The sequence below is a fragment of the Polypterus senegalus genome, chromosome 5, assembly GCF_016835505.1.
Source record: "Polypterus senegalus isolate Bchr_013 chromosome 5, ASM1683550v1, whole genome shotgun sequence".
In the NCBI taxonomy this organism is placed as follows: domain Eukaryota; kingdom Metazoa; phylum Chordata; class Cladistia; order Polypteriformes; family Polypteridae; genus Polypterus; species Polypterus senegalus.
The window spans coordinates 109,169,559-109,190,450 of NC_053158.1; the positions used below are offsets into that span (position 1 = coordinate 109,169,559).

Sequence of the window (20,892 nt, forward strand, 5' to 3'; positions counted from 1 at the left end):
CGCCAGCCCACCCGCAGGCCAAGTACCAATTTTTGTGAATTTAATCTAGCACTAGTCTTTGATGTTTGGCTTTATTCTCTTAGTGGAAACTCATACATATGTTCGCCTTTTATACAAATAATGTAGACTTTGCAAGATGGCTAGCAATTGGTTTTTGTATATACAGGGTTGTTCCACTATATCTGAATCTTTTACGATTCAAGATCTTATTCTAATGCAGCATTTAACAATACCTGAGAGTGCATCCAACTTTGTAATTTTCTCCTCTAAATTCGAGGTGCAGAATTCAAATCCCTGGACAGCTAAGTCATGCCTAAAGAGAAAAAGACAAACCAAAAGCAACTTTAGAATATCCAGCAATCCTTCAGAAATACATCTTGCTAACCCTGAAATCTAAAGAACCAATAAGGAAAAAGATGTCTGCTCTAAACAGCAGATCAAACTGGCAATTACAACATGGCATAATTATTTCAAATTCAAAATGCTGTTTTGTCAATTTAGCTTCTATACCTATTTTCAGTCAGATGTTAAATACAGTATTGCCCCAGAACTCGATCAACTTGGAATCCGAACAAAAATATGAGTAAATTTTGCCCTAGAATCCGGACACTGCTTTGGAACCCGAACACCTAGCACGTTGTTCGTGTGTGTTTGTGCGTACGTTTCCCCAGCGTTTGGGCCACCCATACACTTTGTTGTTCAATTGATTGTCAGAAGCTGTAGTGAAAGCATCTTGTGTGATTTTCACTGCTAATTTTACATTTTTGTGCCTGTTTTGTGTTATTTTTTTTATATAATAACAACATAGTGTATTCGCTATGGATCCTAAAAAGTGTAGTGAGAAAATAAGAGTAAGAGGAAAGCCTTCCAAGCAATAATCTCTCTCCTCCTCCTCCAGCTTCCTACATGTGCCATCGTCATTCCTTTTTAAGGTAAATACAGGTTTTTATATTTTTAAATTTTCCTAATTTATAATTTTATTTAAATATTATTATGTGTTAATATTTTACCTTAAAATCCAGTGTATTTAATGTTAAAATCATTTTGAAAATTCAAGTTTGTGGGACCCAGGAACAGATTAATCCAGTTTCTATTATTTTAAAGGGGAAAAATTGTCTTGAAACTTGAGCAGGGTTCTGATGCGGATTAAGTTTGAATTCCAAGGTATCACTGTACAGTATTTGGAAACATGAAACTACAGGGTCCTTTAGAAAAAGATGTTTTCTTAAATACAGTACATCCACAACAAGAAACAAAAGCAAAAGAGCAGGTATTCACTTAAATTCCTAGCAGTACACACTTTAACTTAACTGAAAACAAATCTTTGTAACAACATCAAACTAAGAAAGAATGGCTCCAGCAGAAAAGACAGGAAAGTGCAGCTTACTGTGGTGTGTGACTTTGTATATCTCTGAAGATTCAGGTTGGTTTTCAAGGTAAAAAAAATCAATTCATTTAGGCAAATATGGTTTGTTGTAGATCAAAAAATAAAATATGGGACCAGACAATACAATTAAAGGATTTTAATATGTTATATATGGTAATACCTTTGAATCAGGATAGCATCGACAGCACTTCTGCATTAAGATTTTATGCTTTTTAGGTCTGGGTGCCAGTCAAACAATATGGCACATGCAACAATCAACACTTTTTGCATGACAAACATGATCAACAAAAAGAATATGGCTATTGCATTCAAGGATGAAATATGTATTCTCAAATGTTTTGCTACCACCACAAATTGTTTTAACAAAAATATGCTTGAATCTACTTAAAACAGATTGTTTTGTACAAAGAGTGAACCATATATGAACTTGGTGTTTTGTTTGTTTTTGTTGCAGTGGTTTACCAGAAGATCCTCCCTGTGCCCTGATGATTTTTCTCTGTGGATTCCAGTTTTCAGTCATTCAGCGATATCCTCAAGTGGTTGGTGCCCGTTATTGTAATTGCGGAGTTTAAATTATCCTGTACAAGAGAGTCTGAGTGTGTGATGTCTTTAGACAAACTGAACTTGCATCAAGTTTCAATCCCTGCTTCTAATGCTGCTAGGACAGGATTTCACTATCTGTGGCCTACTTAGAATAAGCAGGTTTAAAAAAAATGGACAGATTATGGGACGTGTTGTCATCACGAGAGTGAACATAACAGGCCTAATTCTAAAAATGATGTAGGACCTTTATAATGGTGGTAAATACAAGTAAAAAAGGAGCCCGTGCTCTTCTAGATTGGCTTATCATGAGGGTGGTATGATGGCAAAGAGCATTGGGTTTCACTCCCTGCCAGGGCACTGTCTATGGAGGTTTTCTATGAGTACTACACAGATTATATTATTTAGCAATTTTAAATTGTTACAGTGTGATTGAGTATATAAGTGTGTGTGCGTGTGAGAAACAGAGAGACAGGGAAAGAGGGAAAAGCAATAAACCTTTAAATGGCTGTAATCTGGGTTTGGTTCCTACCTTGCACCCACTGCCAATGGGATGGCACTATCTCAACTTGACTGAAATGGATATGCTCACCATAAAGGTAAAATGCTTCTCATTCTAAACTAGAACATGAACAAACTTACCGGTTCTGAGCTGCATAAATACTGGCCAACTTAAGAGATATCTCAATAACAGCATTGTCATCCTTTGAAAAAATGGGAGAAGAAAAAGTAAGTACATCTAAACAGATCTCTCCATCTTATGTCTTGAAACATTAAAGACATTTCATAATTTATGAATATAACATAGCTTTAGTTTCGTTTGATGTGGTGCAAAGACAAGAGCGTAAAAGACCTGTAATGCAAAGCATGGACCAGGATCAGCAGTCCCTGTGGAATCAGAGGTAAAAATACATTAGTAGGAATATCTCACATCATGTCAATGTGGAAAGAAGGGGAGGTATGGCCTGTACCAGAAAGGCAGCAGAAAAACTGACACAAGTCAGAGTAGGTGGCATCTGGTATACAAAGAAGGCGAGCTGCTCCTGTACCTTTACTCTTTGTATATAGTGATAAACGTTTCAACCCCAAATCTGCTCACATTGCTGTACTGTTCATTCCCTGCACGTCTCATGCAAGTTAATCGAATATCCATTTTTCCTTCCTATTTTCATTGAAAAGGACATATGGTTAAACATTTCCAATGTGAGCAGGAACTTGCCCTACATAAAAAGGTGAAAGACTGGGTGGGATCTCCTACATAAATGCTCAGCCTCTGTTCATAACTATATGGAGAATGCATAGTTAGGTTAATTAAAGTCACATACGTTCAAATGGTAATGAAACTGGCTGATAATATGGTGCTGCCACAGGAGTCAGGGGACATAAGATGGCAAAGTCATGGAGGAGACACTCCCAGACTTAAATAAGGATTCAGCAGTCTCTGGAAAGGAAGAGCTCTGCTGTAGATGTTCATGTTTGCTCTTTCCTTATGATGGTCTGAGTCAGCTCCACGCTTTCTGGTTGCTTCCAGGAGCCTCTTAAACCATAAACCATCAAGAGTCATAAAGTGACATGAGCCGGGCAAATGAGGACTGGCACAGTCAGCAAGGGGTTGGTGCAATGTGTTCAGTGTAGTAATCTTCCATAAAATGAAGTCTGTAGTGGAGGTTTAAATCAACCAATAATCCAACAATAATGAGGTTAAATTCAAGCGCAAAAAAATTGAAATAAATCAATGTAAATATTGAGAGTCATGACAATGACTGGATTTAAATTCAAGGAGAAGCAGATAAAGAAAGAATAAAAGCACTTAAACACGGAATTATACTGACACTGTCACAAAGATTTTTAGGGCATAAGTACAAGTCTTTCACTTTTCAAACATTAACTGAATGTGCCCTAGTCTGATGACACTATTTATCATAAAAGGAGATGGACACATAATTTTAGGGAATGACTCCAAATTGAAGACTGGAAGTTGTGTGTGTGTGTGTGTGTACCATGAATGTAAAGATGCCCTGTCCAAGTTTAGTTCCCACCTTAGCCGATACTGCCAGATGAGCTTTTCCCAACACAACTATGAATTTAATGGATATTGGAATAACCTATTATTTGGGAGACAAAGTCGGAGAAGGCGAGATTGCTTTGGTTTGGATATGTGCAGAGGAGAGATGATGGGTATATTGGGATAAGGATGCTAAGGACAGAGCTTCTAGGGAAGAGGAAAAGAGGAAGGCCTAAGAGAAGGTTTATGGATGTGGTGAGGGAGGACATGCAGGTGATGGATGTAACAGACCAAGATGCAGAGGACAGAAAGATATGGAAGATGATGATCCACTGTGACAACTCCTAACGGGAGCAGCCGAAAGAAGAAGTAGTGGAATGCTGAAGAAAAAAATCCATGCAGAATGGGGAAGGCAAACTTGAAATCTAGGACTGTTAAACTGTGAGGCATGTTTGCATTGTAAACTAGATGTCCAGGAGTAAAGACGATTCATTCACTACTTACAAGAATCTCCCAAAAAAACACTCCATAGCCTCATTTATGGTATTGGAGTGGGTTGGTTTGCAGTTGTTCCCCATTTCACTGAGAAAATGAGTTTGCTTTGATATAAGCATATTGTACATATCCACCACTCGACAACTGACCATTTAGTGATGGTGCTTTAAGGGAAAACTAAATCAAAAAAACTCATACTTTCCTATATTGTCTTTTTCAACGGGCATGGCTGCCAAAGCCTATATTTTGCTGAGAATTTCAAAAGTTTCTTGAAAACCCCGGGCTTTTTATGGCATGGGCTTACACAGCTAGTAATGTATAAAACGGGGAAATAAAAGGGGTTCCAGTAAATTTTGCACCAGAGCACTTTCATTCATTGAGACCCTTAATTCTGGTGTTCAATAATGAAAGAAATACTTTACATGCATTTTCAAACCGTGCACTAGTAATGTAATTGTAAACTAAGGACATGCTGCTTGCAAGCCATCTAGATACTGACCTCTTTTGTTCCATTTGCAAGGAGGAAACTCAGAGTAGCTTTGAATAGCTTCTCTGCCTGTTTTTTAAATAAAAACAACAAAAAAGAAGAAAACAAAGAAATAGAAAGTCATTTTGTGAAAATACCAAGGAATTTAATATAAAGTCTGGACTAACAATTTAAGAAATCATTAATAACATATAAAACTGACTAAACTCATAGAAAAAGTAATGTGACTTTGTTAAAGAAAATATTTAAAGCTGTAATGAAATAAATAAAATCCCATGTTGGATAATTCATCTAAGTGTGTGACGTAATGGCTTGGTTCTGGGGAACCTCTGTAACTGCATGCTTGTAAATGCCCCGTATCCAGAAGATCCAACTTGTGGTGAGTCACTATCATGGCCTAACTTACACAGTTAAGACAAGAACACTCCACACAACTCCATGAAAAAGTGACCGAAAAGCACAAGTCAGGGGATGGATACAAGAAAATGTCTAAGTTGCCATATATCCCTTAGAGTGTGTTTAATAAATCATTGAAAATTGAAAAGAGTAAGGTACAGTCGTGAATATGCCTAGAGCAGGCTGTCTACAAAAACAGAGTGACCATGTAAGAAGAAGACAAATGAGGGAGGCCATGGAGATACCTATGATAACTCTGAAGGAATCACAAGTTACATTTACTCGGGACTGGAGAAACTGAACACTACAACTGTTGCCTGGGTGCTTCATCAGTGGCAGCTTTATGGAAGAGTGGAAAAGAGAAAACCACGCTGCACATGATCAAAAATACACCCTCCCCACTGTGAGGCATGGTGGTGGCAGCATCATACTGTGGAGATGCTTCTTCTCTGCAGCAGGCCATGGAAGGGTTGCAAGGGTATAGGGAAAAATTAGAGCAAAACACAGGGACATCCTGATGTGGTCTGAACAAAAAAAAAATAAACCTGTGCCTTGGGTGAAAATTTGTTTTCCAGCAAGACAATGAACTAAAGTATAATGTCAAAAGCTACACAGGAATGGCTTAAATAACAATGTTACTGTCCTAGAGTGGCCAAGTCAGTGACTTTCTGTCCGATTGAGAATTTGGGCTGGACTTCTAAAAAGGCTGTTCAGTCCTGATCTCCATGCAACTTAACAGAGCATGAACAGTTTTGCAAAGAAGAACAGGGAAAAACGGAAGTGTCTAGATGTACAAAGCACATGGAGACCTTTCCACACAGAATCAAGGTTGGAATTGCTGCCAAAATTGCACCTACTAAAATACAGAATTGAAGTAGGTGAATACTTAGGAGCTAAATTACTTTGTGTTTTACAATTGTAAATAACTAGGACCACTTTGCAGATATTTGTTTTCACTTTGACATTAAACCATCTTTCTCTGTCGATCGATGTCAAAAAAAGCTAAATTTAATCCACTGGAATTCAGTTGTGAACACTAATAAAATGTGAAAACTTCCAAGGAGGTGAATGATTTTTTACAGGTATTGTCGGTGCAAAGGTAACTTGTCCCATTATTTGACATTTGTTAATTCTTAAAATCTGGATACAGTTAGATGTAATTTCAGTAGAAAACTAGTATACATGACTTATAAAGCACTCCCTTAGCAAAAGATTCTTCATTCAATAAAGGATGTTCATGTCACTGAAACAGAATATTAACTTCTTACAAACATAAATAAAGGGCAGTGTATTTCTAAATAAAGAATGAGGAGGAGGAAATGAAATGCAACTACAATGAGACAGAAGTTAAGTCTCCGATTTTGAAATGGTCTAGCATGAAAACCTGCAGTTGTGGGAGTCTCCCAGGATCAAACAAAAGATATAGAGGACTTTAATATATTTAATATATTCTTTATCAGCTGATTACTCCTGCTAAATTTATCTAATGGTCTTCTTTAAAATTGTGCTGCAACATATATAAAGTGATTAATATTCTCTAATGCATGATAACTGCGTGCCTGCGATAACATTTCTTTTAAATTGTTTTGGATTACGTGGGTACTACCAATCTTCTTTTTTTGTAGTATGATGTATTTCCTCTCTTCAGTACGACTGAGACCAACCTAGACCAAATTTATCATCTTTATCCAAGGTTGGTCTCTTCCAGCTACTTTCTAATGATATGCTGTTTATATAGTATACACCTATTTTGCAAACTATAAGCCATGTCAGGGTTAATAAACCATGGATGTCACTTCTGCAAGTGTGCCGATTCTCATTTATATATTGTATTTATTTATTTATTTATTCCTCCAAACAAAACAAAGATTTTTAGGATCTCAACATTTTGTTTTAGAAAGGGTAGAGGAGTTTTGATTAAATAAGGACTTTGCAGTAAATAATGAACATTTAGAGCATCGAATGAGGCAAGGGTTAGAAAAGAGATGCATCAGCATGTTGTCCTAAAAGGAACAGAAAGGTCCGAGTTAATTCCATAATGAAAACAACAAGGCCCTGGCTGCCAAATATTTCTCAGGTAACACGCAACCAATGAGGGCACATTCATTTTCAACAACTATTAAAACTAACGTACATTCTTAACTCATTTTTCAGTGTAACACTTGTATGCGCAGGATAATTCAATCCTTATTGTGGTCTGTATATTTAATAAGCTTTGAACTTGTAGAAATGGCTGTCTTATGAAATATTATTCTGTTATACACAACATACAGTATTTGATTTTTACTTATTATTTTGTTACCAGTAATGGTGGACTGCACGATAACGTACAGTGAATACACTTGACTTGAGCGTTCATAGTTTTCTTCCTCTTTCTCTTTACAGTTAGCATTCATTTGCTCAGAGGTTGATGTGCTTGCTGCTTCCTGAGAAGCTATTCTTTTCTCCACCCTAGCGGCCCGCTTCTCTTCCATCTCTATCTCTTCTTTCGTCGGCATCTTTTTGCGTTAAAACTGAATAAGTCAGTGTTTGTGTTGCAATTACAGTGGAACCTCGGTTCACGAACGTCTCGGTACACGTACAACTCGGTTTACGACCAAAAAGTTTGCCAAACTTTTGCCTTGGTTCACGGCCACACACTCGGTATACGAACAAGCCAGTTTCCCTTTAGGTTTGTACATGTTCACTCTCTCCCTGTGCATTTCCTGTGCACCGAGCAAGAGAGAGAGAGAAAGCGACACACACACATACAGGCGCCTGTCTTTAACAAACTTACCAATTTAAAAGACCAACCCGGCTAGAGACAGACACTGAGGTACAACGATGTCCAAAAGCACACACTTTTTATTATATTTCTCTGCACACACAGCACACAGTGGACAAACCAATACAATAAACACAGCTCAGTCCTTTCTTTGCCTTTTTCTTCTTCTCTTTCGCCCTCACTTCTCCTCTCACAAGCTCTGTCTTCTTCTTCCTCCTGACTCCAGCTCTCCTAATGGAGTGAAGCTGCCCGTTTTATAACACCCTGGATGTGCTCCAGGTGCTTTGCAATGATCTTCGGACAGCACTTCCGGTTGTTGCAGAAGTGCAGCAAGTCCAGGGCTCAATAATCTGCTGGGCACCCCCTGGTGGTGGCCATAGGTCCCAACAGGGCCAAGCCTCCAACCTCCAATCCTGTGGGCCTGACGCAGACCAGGGCGGCTGCCCTCTCATGGTCCAGGAAAGGTATTGTCCCTCTCCCGGTCCTTCCAGACATCCCAGCTGGGTAGGGTCCCCAGCCATCCACCACACCATGGATAGGCAGTGTCAACTCCTCCCGCTAACAAGGCGTGCGTTACTTGTTTACAGACATTTAGTTTAACATGACATGGTAAAACGTGTAGTTAATGTGAAAGAATTCTAAATGTTAGTTACTGCTGTTTCATCAGAATTAAAACAAAAACATTGTGGCTGGCTCTCCAGTAGTTTCTGGTAATGGCCCTCAGGCCCAAGTATCACTGTACTACAGCAACACCCACCCTACCAATATTCATTTGGGGGTTCCCCTACAGACCCTGCGCTAAATGGTTCTTTAATGCAACCAACGTGAAAATTACTTGTGTTTTTTGTTGTTATAATTATTTTATCATTGTTGTGGCTTTGAATTAGCACTGCAAACAGAACAACCTTTCTAACACAAATGTGGGTCATTCTTGGAGCTAACATTCCATGATGGGCAAAATGCTACATTTTATATATTTTTATATTATATTTAGATAGTTTTATATATTTTATATGGGTGATCACAAGCTACCATCTCAGAGTATTTGCTCCTATTTTATATAAAAACTTTTAACAGAAGGTTCACTTGTGAGATTAATGTACAAACCAGGACACCTCCATGTCAGTTTTGGCACCATTACTGTAGTACTGTAGATGAGATATTCATGTATTCATTGTTATGCCTCAAAGTAAAATTTTCATTTGCTTTTGGTCTCCACAGCAGCAACAAACAGATAATGATAAACAGCAATGAATCACCTATGTACACAATGTGTTTAAGTGATTAATTTTATATTATATAAATAAATGTAACTTTATATAGTATGGCCCAGAAATTTCAAACCAGCCACCAGCTTAATAATTAAATAAAAAGAAAAACACATTTTGTATATAATGCCATGTGATCTTCTTTGAAATACCCAAAAAGACCTGGCTTTCTAATGAAACAATTTGCCAGCTGGCAGTGACTTCTGGGACTGCAAGGTCCCTGCATATGCTGCAAAAATGACAACTGGGATTTGTGGGACAGAAAAGAAACCATTTACAGCACTGCTTGGGCAAAGCGCCATTGAATTGCTGACACTTATAAAGATGGTTCTAACTGTAAATAAGAGAATCAGTCCATTTCAGAGAAAGCAAGGACAAAGGCATATCACTGCTGATTTTCTTTTTCTATAAATATTGACTTTCAAGGTTATTCCCCATAGACTATTGGTTTATTTATTAAGACTCCAGATTCTGCAAGGCTTAGGATAAGCATCTTAATACATATTTTGCAAATTTCATTCAATTTCTTGCAAATTTCATCATTACTCTTCACATAAATAAATTACAGCACAGTGACTTACTTAAATATTTCATGAATAAAGGTGGAGTTAAAATGCAGTATAAAAGTAATGTAATCTTGTACTCACATTGAGAAGATGCCCTTGAAGAAAAGCTACATTTGCCATCTGGAGAAGAGAAAAGAGCAATGACACTAATAAGAAAACAAATAGCATTATCAACAATTTTAAGAAGCCAATATTTCAAAAAACTCAACCAGCTCTTAACAGAATACTGATTACTTATCATAAAACCACATTCAGTTTGTTTTCTTTTTCTGCTAGTGAATTGATGATATTTTAAAGCGTCTTCATTTGAAGACATGTACCAGAAATACTGGTCCTTTAATTTATCTTTAAATCCTGTATAACTGTTATTTTGTTTATCTCAAATCTTATAAGGAAGGCCGTATAACAATTCCTAACTGGACACTTTGCAATTTCACTGTATGTTAAAGCATTACTGTAAATAATACATATTAATAATCAACATATGTTGTTTACTTGCTATACAACTGCCATGTACTTTCAGTCAGCTTGAATCTGTTATATGTTTATACAAATGCAGTAAAATATGCATATAAAAATACACACCACTAAATTGTCAGAAAGCTTTATTTTTACAGGCAGTTTAAATGAAAAATAATCTTTTTAGTACTTAAGATAAAAACCTTTATATATCAGTTGGTCTGTAGGTTTATAATCTCCAAAGACTAAGCTGTACTACTTTTGTGATGCTGTCTGATGGTGCAGTGGTAGCGCTGCTGCCTCACAGTAAGACGACCAGGATTTGCATCCCTGGGGCCTCATGTATAACGCCGTGGGTAGAACTCGCACTATAACATGGCGTAAGCACAAAAGCCGAAATGTGCTTACGCACAGAAAAATCCAGATGCAGGAATCTGTGCGTACTCCAACTTCCACGTTCTTCCGCTACATAAATCCCGATCAGCGTGAAAACTAACGCTCGTGCACGCGCTTTATGTAATGCCCCAAATCCTCCCAGAATTACACCTATTTGAATATGCAAATCAATATAAATCGCCCTTAAGCGCAGCCTTCTGTGAAAAGGCAATGGGAAAAGCACGGGGAAAATATAAGAATTTCAGCGAATACCAAGTGGAGGCAAAGGAAAAACATACTATTTGTTCAAATAAACCGTGGTATAATCAACAAAAGGAAGTTGATCGAGTGACATAGCGTGTTGGAGAAACTTGAAAGCTCACATTCACAAAATCGCACAGTGCCGGAAATAAAAAGAAGTCACATATCAAAGTCGCCGTGAAAAGCCGAGTTGTAAGCCCACTGTCTGAGTGTCATATGAAAGCTTATTAGGGTACAGAGAAAAAAGGCACACGGTGGGGAAAAAGCACGAAATGTCAACTTCAATCTCGACATTTCCACTTTAATCACGTAGTTTATTTTGTCATTTAGTAGAACATTATAAACTTCATCTTAAAATCGTTTAATTAACCAGTTTCTCAAAATTACATCGTAATTAAAGTAGCACGTTAAATGCTTTGTTTTGTATTTGATCTTCTACTTGTATGTGATCTATGTGTGTGAATCACTACTTGCTTCTTAAACTGGCTCTCTTCCTCCAACTGGACACAGAGTCCATTACATTTGTGATATTACAGCTCTCTGAATAACTAAAATACTGAGATGTATACGAGATATCATTTTCATGATGATAGGAGTTAAAGCACGTTATTAAACATGTGTTTCACTTCGATTAAATAATTTATTGTCGAAATTTGTCGCTGCGTTTTTAGCTGTGTTGTTATTTTCTCTTTCTGTTTTATATTCAATATATATCGGCGTAGCCGTCACTGCAGTCCTTGCTTTTCTTTCCCCAAGTAACCGATCGCCATACAATCAGCTCTGTAATAGACGTTAAGCCATCTGTAAGCTTAGCCGATTCTTCAAAACGTTTAAAGAACATTGAAATATCTTCGTAGTACATGTTTAATTATTCTATCCTTCATGACACTCCCAGTGAAGAATATAGATTATTTAAATGAAGTTAAAGTTTTATGTGTATAATTTAACAAACATATTTTGCTGCATTTCACCTTAAAAATGATATCGTCATCATATGTAAATACACGCTTTATAAAGTGGCTCAGGTTGTGTGATATTATAACTGTAGTGCAAGTTTACAGTGGGGTGATTGTATTTATAAGTACAAACCGTTCTACAAGGAGCAATTGATTGAGTGCATTTAAAGTTCTTGGGATGAAACTGTTTCTGAACCGCGAGGTCCGTACAGGAAATGCTTTAAAACATTTTGCAGTGGCTGAGACAGCGTGTCCTTGAAACTGTATGCCGATAATTCTCTTTCCGATCAGCTGCTGCTGTGATTCACACTCAGATACAGTGATATAAATACTCCGAGTCGTGCAGTGAGAGTAATATGGAAAAAGATGATCCGCTGTGGCAACTCCTAACGGGAGGAGCTGAAAGAAGAAAAAGAAGTGAGAGTAACAACGCTAAAGCAGTTATGGTATTTGGAATACTATGGCAGTTCCCTGAACCATTATATTGTTACGAGTTAATTACAATCAGATGCATTACACTAATAAACAATATGCGGTTAGTTTCTGTGTATTTATAAAGCCGCGTCATGAAAATAATGAGTAACCACACAGGAACAGTACCATTGCTTTGACGCTGGGTGCCGCCAGTTTGCAAAACCGAGCGGAGAACTTGCGTACGACAAGGCATGAGGTACCGTGGAAAAGTGCGTGGCTTTACGCCAAGTGTAGGTTTTATAAATCTCGATTTGAACGCGGAAAAGTTCTTACGCAACATTTCTGTGCGTACGCACCGTTTATACATGAGGCCCCTGGTGTTCCCTGTGTGCAGTTTCCATGTTCTCCCCATTTTCATGTTTTTTCCTACAGGTGCTACAATTTTCTCCCACAATCTAAAGACAATCAGGTTAGGTGAATTGCTGTTGCAAAATTGTCTCTAGTGTGTGGTTGGTGTGCGTGCGTGTGTGTGTTCACCCTGTGATGGACTGGCACCCTGCCCAGGGTTTGTTCCTACCTTGTGCCCTTATGCTAGCTGGGATAATCTAGAGCAAAATAAAGACAAAGTCAGAAGATCAAGCTTCAGCAGCACTAATAAAATAATAGTCTGTGAAACTTTACCAAGCACAAAGTTGAATCTAAAAATTCACCATGTCATATGTATAGATGATCGCTTGGGTGTTGTGAGATTCATGAGCCAGTCGTATCGCTTTGTGCAGAATTTTGTCTGCTGCTTCCAGCTCTCCTTGCATAATACTTAACTGCAATCACAAATGACACAATCATTTAAAATTACAAAAATAGAGAATATAAAATCTGCATAAAAATAATAAAATGCACACTTGTAGTGTAAAAACTTGCCAAAAAGAGATTAGTCAATGCACTTAGCATACTAGGTACTGTGGAGTCGGCCCCCAATTTAAAAATTGAAGGAATACACTATGCAATAGAAATATCATTCCTTCCACTGAGACATTGAATTGAACAAGCTGTATATATAGCATGCATTATTATTTGATGAATATAGTAAAAACCATCAGTCTGGCTCCATCAAGGTCTCAAAGTTGACACTGTATTGTTAATTAGGCCATTAAAAGATATTATGAGCTTAATATACACTACATACAATATATAGGGACATTAAAAAAAATCACTTTACAAGACTTACACAATTCCTACTAAATTTAAGATGTTCATGTTTATCCAGAGGTACTGTCCCCGATTCATTCAAACTGTCTATTGGAAGATCTTTAGCAAAAAAAAAAATCAAAAAGCTGATTAATTTTTCTCCTTTAACAACATCTGCCCCAAGTTTAAGGCTACTTTTGTTGAAATCAAACTTGTCAATTGAAGAATAATTCCTGTAAACCAGTGTTTGTTCTTTGACTTTCACACACATTATCAGACTTTGTCACTTATACTGTATCTGTCTATTAACTAATCCGGAATTAGCCACTGAGCTGAGCTGAACTAAACAAGAGCAGTACATGCCTATAACTGGAGCCCGCAGCACATCTGATCCCTCACTCCATTTAAATATGTGTTACACTGTACATGTAGTTGCTATACCAATGAACATTACTTTGGCTTGAGAATTAATTTGATTCTATCAATGTCAATTTCAAAGCGATTCCTAATTATCAGTTAGACACTTTAATGATTCTCTTATCAGTTTTTTGATTATATGAAGTATTTTGCCTTTACCAAGACTTTAACCAAAATATCTGCTGAATTCATTGAAATTCTGCTACCAATCCACAAATTAAAATGATCAGAAAATATGAGCTCTACATACCATACTGTTTTTAACTTTATTTTCTCTTATATATTTGTTTTTACAAACTGGCTGATATCTACTGTAAGTAACATTCACACCTGGTGTCTCCACAGCTTTGTGTCTAATGAATTACTTCTTTTGGCTTGAATACTTTTGGTGTATTGCATTCTGTCTGAAAACTACATATGTGGTTATGCATAACAGAGCTCAGTGATAAATTATACTGCTTGGGAACAGTAGCTCTAACTTGTCCAAAGCAAATACTGTATATGATATTTATGTTATGAAATATGCATGCTCTTTATTTTAAACAAAAAGAAGTACCTTAGCCTTTTTAAGGAGCAGAATAATCTCGTCTTCTTTCTTTTTTTCTTCATCCTCAGCTGACTTCGTAAAAAATGAAAATGCTGGAAGAATTAAGAAAATGTCCTCCAAACTTTCCTTCTTTTGTTTTTCAAACACACTACACACAACAGCATAAAGAACTATAGACAGTATTGCTCGGAAAAAGTATACATTTTAGCAAGTGATTTTGAAGGTTATGATCCTCGTGATATGCATTTGCTAAATGCAAATAGCCTTCATTAAGATAAAACAAGTTTACATTTTGCTTTAGTGCATCTGAACCATTGGAGAAAGCAGTATCTGAATCTTTTATTACATTAAATTAATTATGTATGAAGCCTTAATATATACTGCATTCAATCATCTGACATTTGGCAGATATAACATAATGGTAAGTGTCTCAGCATTTGATCTACCGTGCCATTACCATATTAGCCCATACTTAAGTCATTTCAGGGTCACCAAGGATCAAGACCAATTGCAACATTAAGAGATTCAAGACAAGAGCCAAACATTGACAGGGCAGCAGTCCATAGGCCAATTTAGAGTAGACAAGTCATGTAAAATAAAAACCTTTGGGAGAAAACTCAAACTACTTCAGGATAAACCCACACATGGGATAATCTGCCCTGGACCAGATAAGAACCTAGCACCACTAGATACAACACAACATAACTGCATTTTACGAATAATATAATATATAATATAATATAATATAATATAATATAATATAATATAATATAATATAATATAATATAATATATAATCCATCCATCCATTATCCAACCCGCTATATCCTAACCTCAGGGTCACAGGGGTCTGCTGGAGCCAATCCCAGCCAACACAGGGCACAAGGCAGGAAACAAACCCCAGGCAGGGTGCCAGCCCACCGCAATATAATATAATATAATATAATATAATATAATATAATATAATATAATATAATATAATATAATCTATATATATAATTCACTAAGGCAAGACACCCATGGAAAGCACGCCAGAAGGGGCATGGATTCACTGAGCTGCCGACAAGTGAGACACCTATGGCGCACGCAGGAAGGAGCCACGCCCACCAACTCCTGGCATTTCTGAGCCACGTTGACTGTTCATAGAGGCATGTTTGTCGCGGAGGTGAATCGCCATATGCAGCGTGTAAAACGGTTTGCGAGGGGTGTCCCATGGGATCCTTAAAACAATCCTTTACAACTGAGGTTAAAACACAATGAAGTAAGCAGTCTTTAAAAACCGAGTTTTCGGTTACGACGCACGACCGCGTGCTCCATGGCAAACTGTTTTACACGCTACATACAGCAATTCACATCCGCGACAAACATGCGTCTTCTTAGATGCTCCTGCAGGAACACGGAAAGTCTACATGAGTCACAGTTGCATCTGGACTGTGCAAAGATGACAACGACTCAAGTAACGAGTTGGAGGTGGGCACATGAGCGATGGCGGTCCGCCAGTTTTCAGTCACGGACAATTGTGTTTTGGTTCGTTCCGTGCATTGGTTCGTTCTGTGCATTGTTACAATGTTGCTTTTCTTGCTGATTTATTACATTACAGATTTTTCAAATGTTAATTTTCTCCCTGTGCTTAAAAATCATTAAAAAACCGGCCTGATTATGCAGCGTATGGTCTGCCGCGGGTTGGCTAGTATAATATAATATAATATAATATAATATAATATAATATAATATAATATAATATAATACAATACACTAATGTCTGTGTGTCAAGTGCCTCAGAGCAATCTGATTGGTCAGTCTGGCTTTGGCGATGTGACGAAAGAGGAAGTGCGAGGAGGAGTATAGGTGCACACTGAGAAAATCGCCTTCAAAGACAGAATGTATAAAACCTGCGAGGAGGTGAGAAAAGTGCCTCGAAAACAGTGACAGTCTGAGAAGCAGGCTTTTTGAGAACACACTTGAGAGAATGAGCGCTGGTGAAGAGAGTTTCAGACACACCCAAACACAAAGGAAATGCACTGAAAGTAAATAGTGGGCAAGAGAGAATAATTTAAGAATATTTACCATCTTCGACAGGTGCTGTGCCTAGTATATCATGTGATTTGTATGGACTAGGCAATGAACAGGCAGAATCACTGAATTTACTGATAATTTAAAAATAATACTTGGGAAATGCATTTATGAATGCTTATGTCAATTTCTCTCTAAACATACCTAGTAAAGCATGTAGGGCAGCTGGGATTAGTCCATCTTGGCTCACCCTGAATTAGATTAAGCAGGGTCAAAAATAACTGAAAATAAATCAGCATTGTGTGGTGAAATTAAAAAAAAAAAAAACATAAAGTAGAAACTGCAAGCTACATGCAAAATATAAACTGGAGTATTTTGTTTCCAAATAATACACAGGGATCAGTCATAGTTCTTTTGTAAATTCTGCCATCTTTCAGTGTTTGAACACAGAAAGACACACAAAAATGCCATAATAAAAAAAAAACATAAGAGTTTCACATCTTATGCCAAAACAAACTTTGTCTAAGAGTTTATTGCTTACGGTACACAAGTCACATTACTAGAAAAAAAATCTGTTGTCAAAAAGGCAGTATATCACAGGGGTCTCCAACTCCAGTCCTGGGGCCTCATGCATAACGCCGTGCGTAGAACTCACAGTATAACATGGCGTAAGCACAAAAGCGGGAATGTGCGTACGCACAGAAAAATCCAGATGCAGGAATCTGTGCGTACACAAACTTCCACATTCTTCCTCTACATAAATCCCGATCAGCATGAAAAGTAACGCACGTGCACACACCTGCTGTCCCGCCCCAACCTGTCCCAGAATTACGCCTCTTTGAATATGCAAATCAATATAAATAGCCCTTAAACTCAGCATTCTGTGAAAAGACAATGGCAAAACCACAAGGAAAAATAGAACAATTTAAGCGAATACCAAGTTCATCATATGTAAATACGCGCTTTATAAAGTGGCTCAGGTTGTGTAATATTATAGCTGTCTCACAAGTTTACAGTGAGGTAATTATAAGTACAAACAGTTCTACAAGGAGCACTTGATGGACTGATGGAGTGTGTTTAGAGTTCTTGGGATGAAACTCTTTCTGAACTGCGAGGTCCGTACAGGAAAGATTTTGAAGCATTTGCCGTGTGAGAAGCAGTTCAAATAGGAAGCATGGCTGAGGCAGCGTGTGCTTGATGCTGTATACCGATAATTCTCTTTCCGATCAGCTGCTCCAAATGGTGCAGTGAGAGTAATATGGAAAAAGATGATCTGCTGTGGCAACCCCTAACGGGAGCAGCTGAAAGAAGAAGAAGAAGAAGAAGAAGGTGCAGTGAGAGTAACAACGCTAAAGCAGCAATGGTATTTAGAATAGTTTGACCATTCTGTGGACCATTATATTGTTACAGGTTAATTACAATCAGATGCATTAAACTAATAAACAATATGCGGTTAATTTCAGTGTACTGTACAGTATTTATAAAGCCGCGTCAGCAAAAGAAAGGATAACCACACAGGAACAGTAGCACTGCTTTGACGCTGGGTGCCGCCAGTCTGCAAAACCGAGCGCAGAACTTGCGTACGACAGGGTATGAGGTACCATGTAAATGTATGTGGCTTTACGCCAAGTTTAGGTTTTATACATCACGATTTGAACGTGGAAACATTCTTACACAACATTTCTGTGCGTACACACCGTTTTATACGTGAGGCCCCAGATCTGAAGAATTAAACAAAACCAGCCTGTTAGTCTGCTAGCCTGATAATGCAAATGCCTTAGGATGAGATTCTGTTAGGCTATGTGTTTAATTACCCAGGAACACAGGACAATAGATCTAAACAAAATCTGAACTAATAGACATGTTTGTTCATTCGAAATAGCTCATTCATGATTTTGTAAAATTATTGGCATGAAGATATTAGTGAAAGGTGAAGGATAAGAAGTCATTTAAATGTAAGCATTAATTGTATGGTGATGGAAGCAATCCAAAATAACTTCTTTATTAAAATGTTTAAACCCACAATAAAAAACTGGGAATTAAACAATATATAAAATAGGAGGTTTAACTGCAAATATTTATCTAATCTGAACTGCAATTTTACCTCTCACATTAAATGTTATAAAATGTAACACTGACAAAACAGACAGGAATCGAGTTTGAATTAACAAAAGATACAGAAATTTATAGCAGATACTTATTTAAACTCTGCAATGATTTGAACTTTATATTTTTACTTCATTCTTTTAGAGAGGATTTAAAAACGGATAGCTAGATCTATTTCTTGGTTGGGGTAATTAAAATAAGAAGGGGCATCAGCCTGGGAAAGAAAATACTGCTGTATAGTAATCCAAACATGAAAATGATGTTAAGAGTACTGATTGTTCATGTAATCACTTGTAAATCTGCATGAAGAAAGGTCACTTTAGGTGGATTGCATTCTAAGCAAAAATGAGGAAACAAAGAAGTGAAAGAATGAGAGCACTCAGACAGGACATCTGCCATTCTAATCAAAATTGGCAACACACAAGTCATCTGTGGGTTGAATTAACTTTAAGTAGCTACATATCCAGACTTGAAAAGACTCGCCTTCACCATCATCTGTATCCTTGCATAAGTATATCAATAAGTCTCTTTTCAAATACATTTCCTACTGTTGCTACTATTAGATTTACTGCCTTATTAATTTTGCTTTACAGTAATATTTACTTTACATTACTTGGAAGGTATATGTAGAGAGCACCAAGTGTGGTTGATTGCCATATTCCCCCAGGGGCTGAGAAGAAATGTCTTGAAAAAGTAGCAGTGCTGTGTGTGGGCATCTGCTTTGGTGATTGTCTGAATACAACTGTTTGGTCTGCTTATGCCAACCCAGTAAGCTTCTTTGCTTAAAGCACTTGTACAGGTGCAGGTACACGTGGGGTGCAACAATGCAGCTATATTAAAGTACAGGGAACTTTCCACATCTTCAGTGATTTGATTTATTTTATTTATTTACAAAAATAAAGTCCTTTCTGTGTGTGTGGTGGGAGGTACGCTAGTTCATAACTTGTTGGGAAATGTGATTTTTTCCCCCCTCCCCATAGTTGGCTTCAATGTCTTTGCTATTTCCGTTTCGGAGATATTTAGCCTCAAAGTCCTAATGTCGTACGTCAAGCTAACTTTACTCCCGTAAATGAAGTGTTTGCTACACGGCGACAGATTTTGTTTTTTTTGCTCTGCCATCTCAAAGTCCGGACAGCTTATGGTACTCAATTGTTATCTTCAAGATTCCTAACCAACAATGCCGTCCCGACAATATGCCTACGCTACGCTGCACTGCTATTAAAATGTCAAACGGCAGAAGCAAGATTATCCTTTAATGTAAATGTGCTATTCTTCCGATAAATTAATAAGAAAATTGATTAAAGTGTGCCGGGAATGTGTGTTAAAATCAGTGTTCGGCAATGATCCCAAGAAAATAACATACACTTGATATATTAAGCCACACTAAAATTTGAGTTCAATACTAATTTGCTCTACTATAATCAACCTACAAGTAAAAGCAAATAAAATCGGGATCACTAACTCCGGCATGTATGCAAGAACTACTTCCGGAGCACAGACGCTGAGCCAGACCCCTCTCATTCACCCGACTTACCAAAAACACCCAGGCCGCCCAGCATATGCACAGATTTCCAACACGATAATGGGACCACCGACGAGGCAAAATTGGTCTTCGTATAGCTGCCTACTGTCCGAGCAATGCCTGTCTCCTTGCGCATGTTAAACTGCCAAAAGCGACGACAGCCCCAATGTCCAAAGCGGCGCCAAAGAAAAACCGCACTGAGTGCCGCCATGTTGTCAGGGCACCATACGGTAACATTTCAGTGACGGACTACTTCCGGTTCGAGCCGAAGAGCCGTTTTCTCTTTTAATATAGTGGGAAATAATTATAAAAAAATGTACACTTCATGTCTGCAAATACACTCAAAATGTATTGAACAATGTCGTTGCTTTGAATTGAGAATATTCTTTTTTGAAACTCGGACAAACAAAAATGTATATTATGAATTTTATTATAATTTTCGGGTTACAAAATATTCATAAACAGGCAGAATCTTATCCCAATTTCATATTGTGACCCTAATAGATATACAATTTAAAGTCGCTGAAGAATTTCAATTGCATCTATAGGTAAAGCGCGTTTAGTACATCGTTAATTCTTACTGGTACACTTTAACCTGTGAATGTTGTATACTGTTCTATTACTATTTTTACATTACGGTGCACTACTGCCATCTTGTCGTGTTGTATATATTTTACGCTGCTTGATTGCTCCACGCATTGGTTTACTGAACTTGCTTCATCCAATT

The 20,892-nt window shown here is 37.5% G+C and overlaps 1 protein-coding gene across 1 annotated transcript in view; it reads right to left on the bottom strand.

Annotated features, from left to right (window-relative positions):
* ttc19 (tetratricopeptide repeat domain 19) overlaps window positions 1-20,430 on the bottom strand; it is a 40,903-nt gene extending 20,473 nt beyond the window's left edge. Inside the window, exons 1-7 of the mRNA XM_039753223.1 lie at window positions 20,178-20,430; window positions 14,535-14,617; window positions 13,084-13,194; window positions 9,990-10,028; window positions 4,927-4,983; window positions 2,570-2,631; window positions 234-313 (exon numbers count right to left, since the gene is read on the bottom strand). Of these exons, the coding sequence (XP_039609157.1) occupies window positions 234-313; window positions 2,570-2,631; window positions 4,927-4,983; window positions 9,990-10,028; window positions 13,084-13,194; window positions 14,535-14,617; window positions 20,178-20,376 (631 nt within the window). The 5' untranslated portion in view covers window positions 20,377-20,430. The remainder of the gene's footprint in view (window positions 1-233; window positions 314-2,569; window positions 2,632-4,926; window positions 4,984-9,989; window positions 10,029-13,083; window positions 13,195-14,534; window positions 14,618-20,177) is intronic.
* Between the last annotated feature and the right edge of the window lie 462 nt (window positions 20,431-20,892).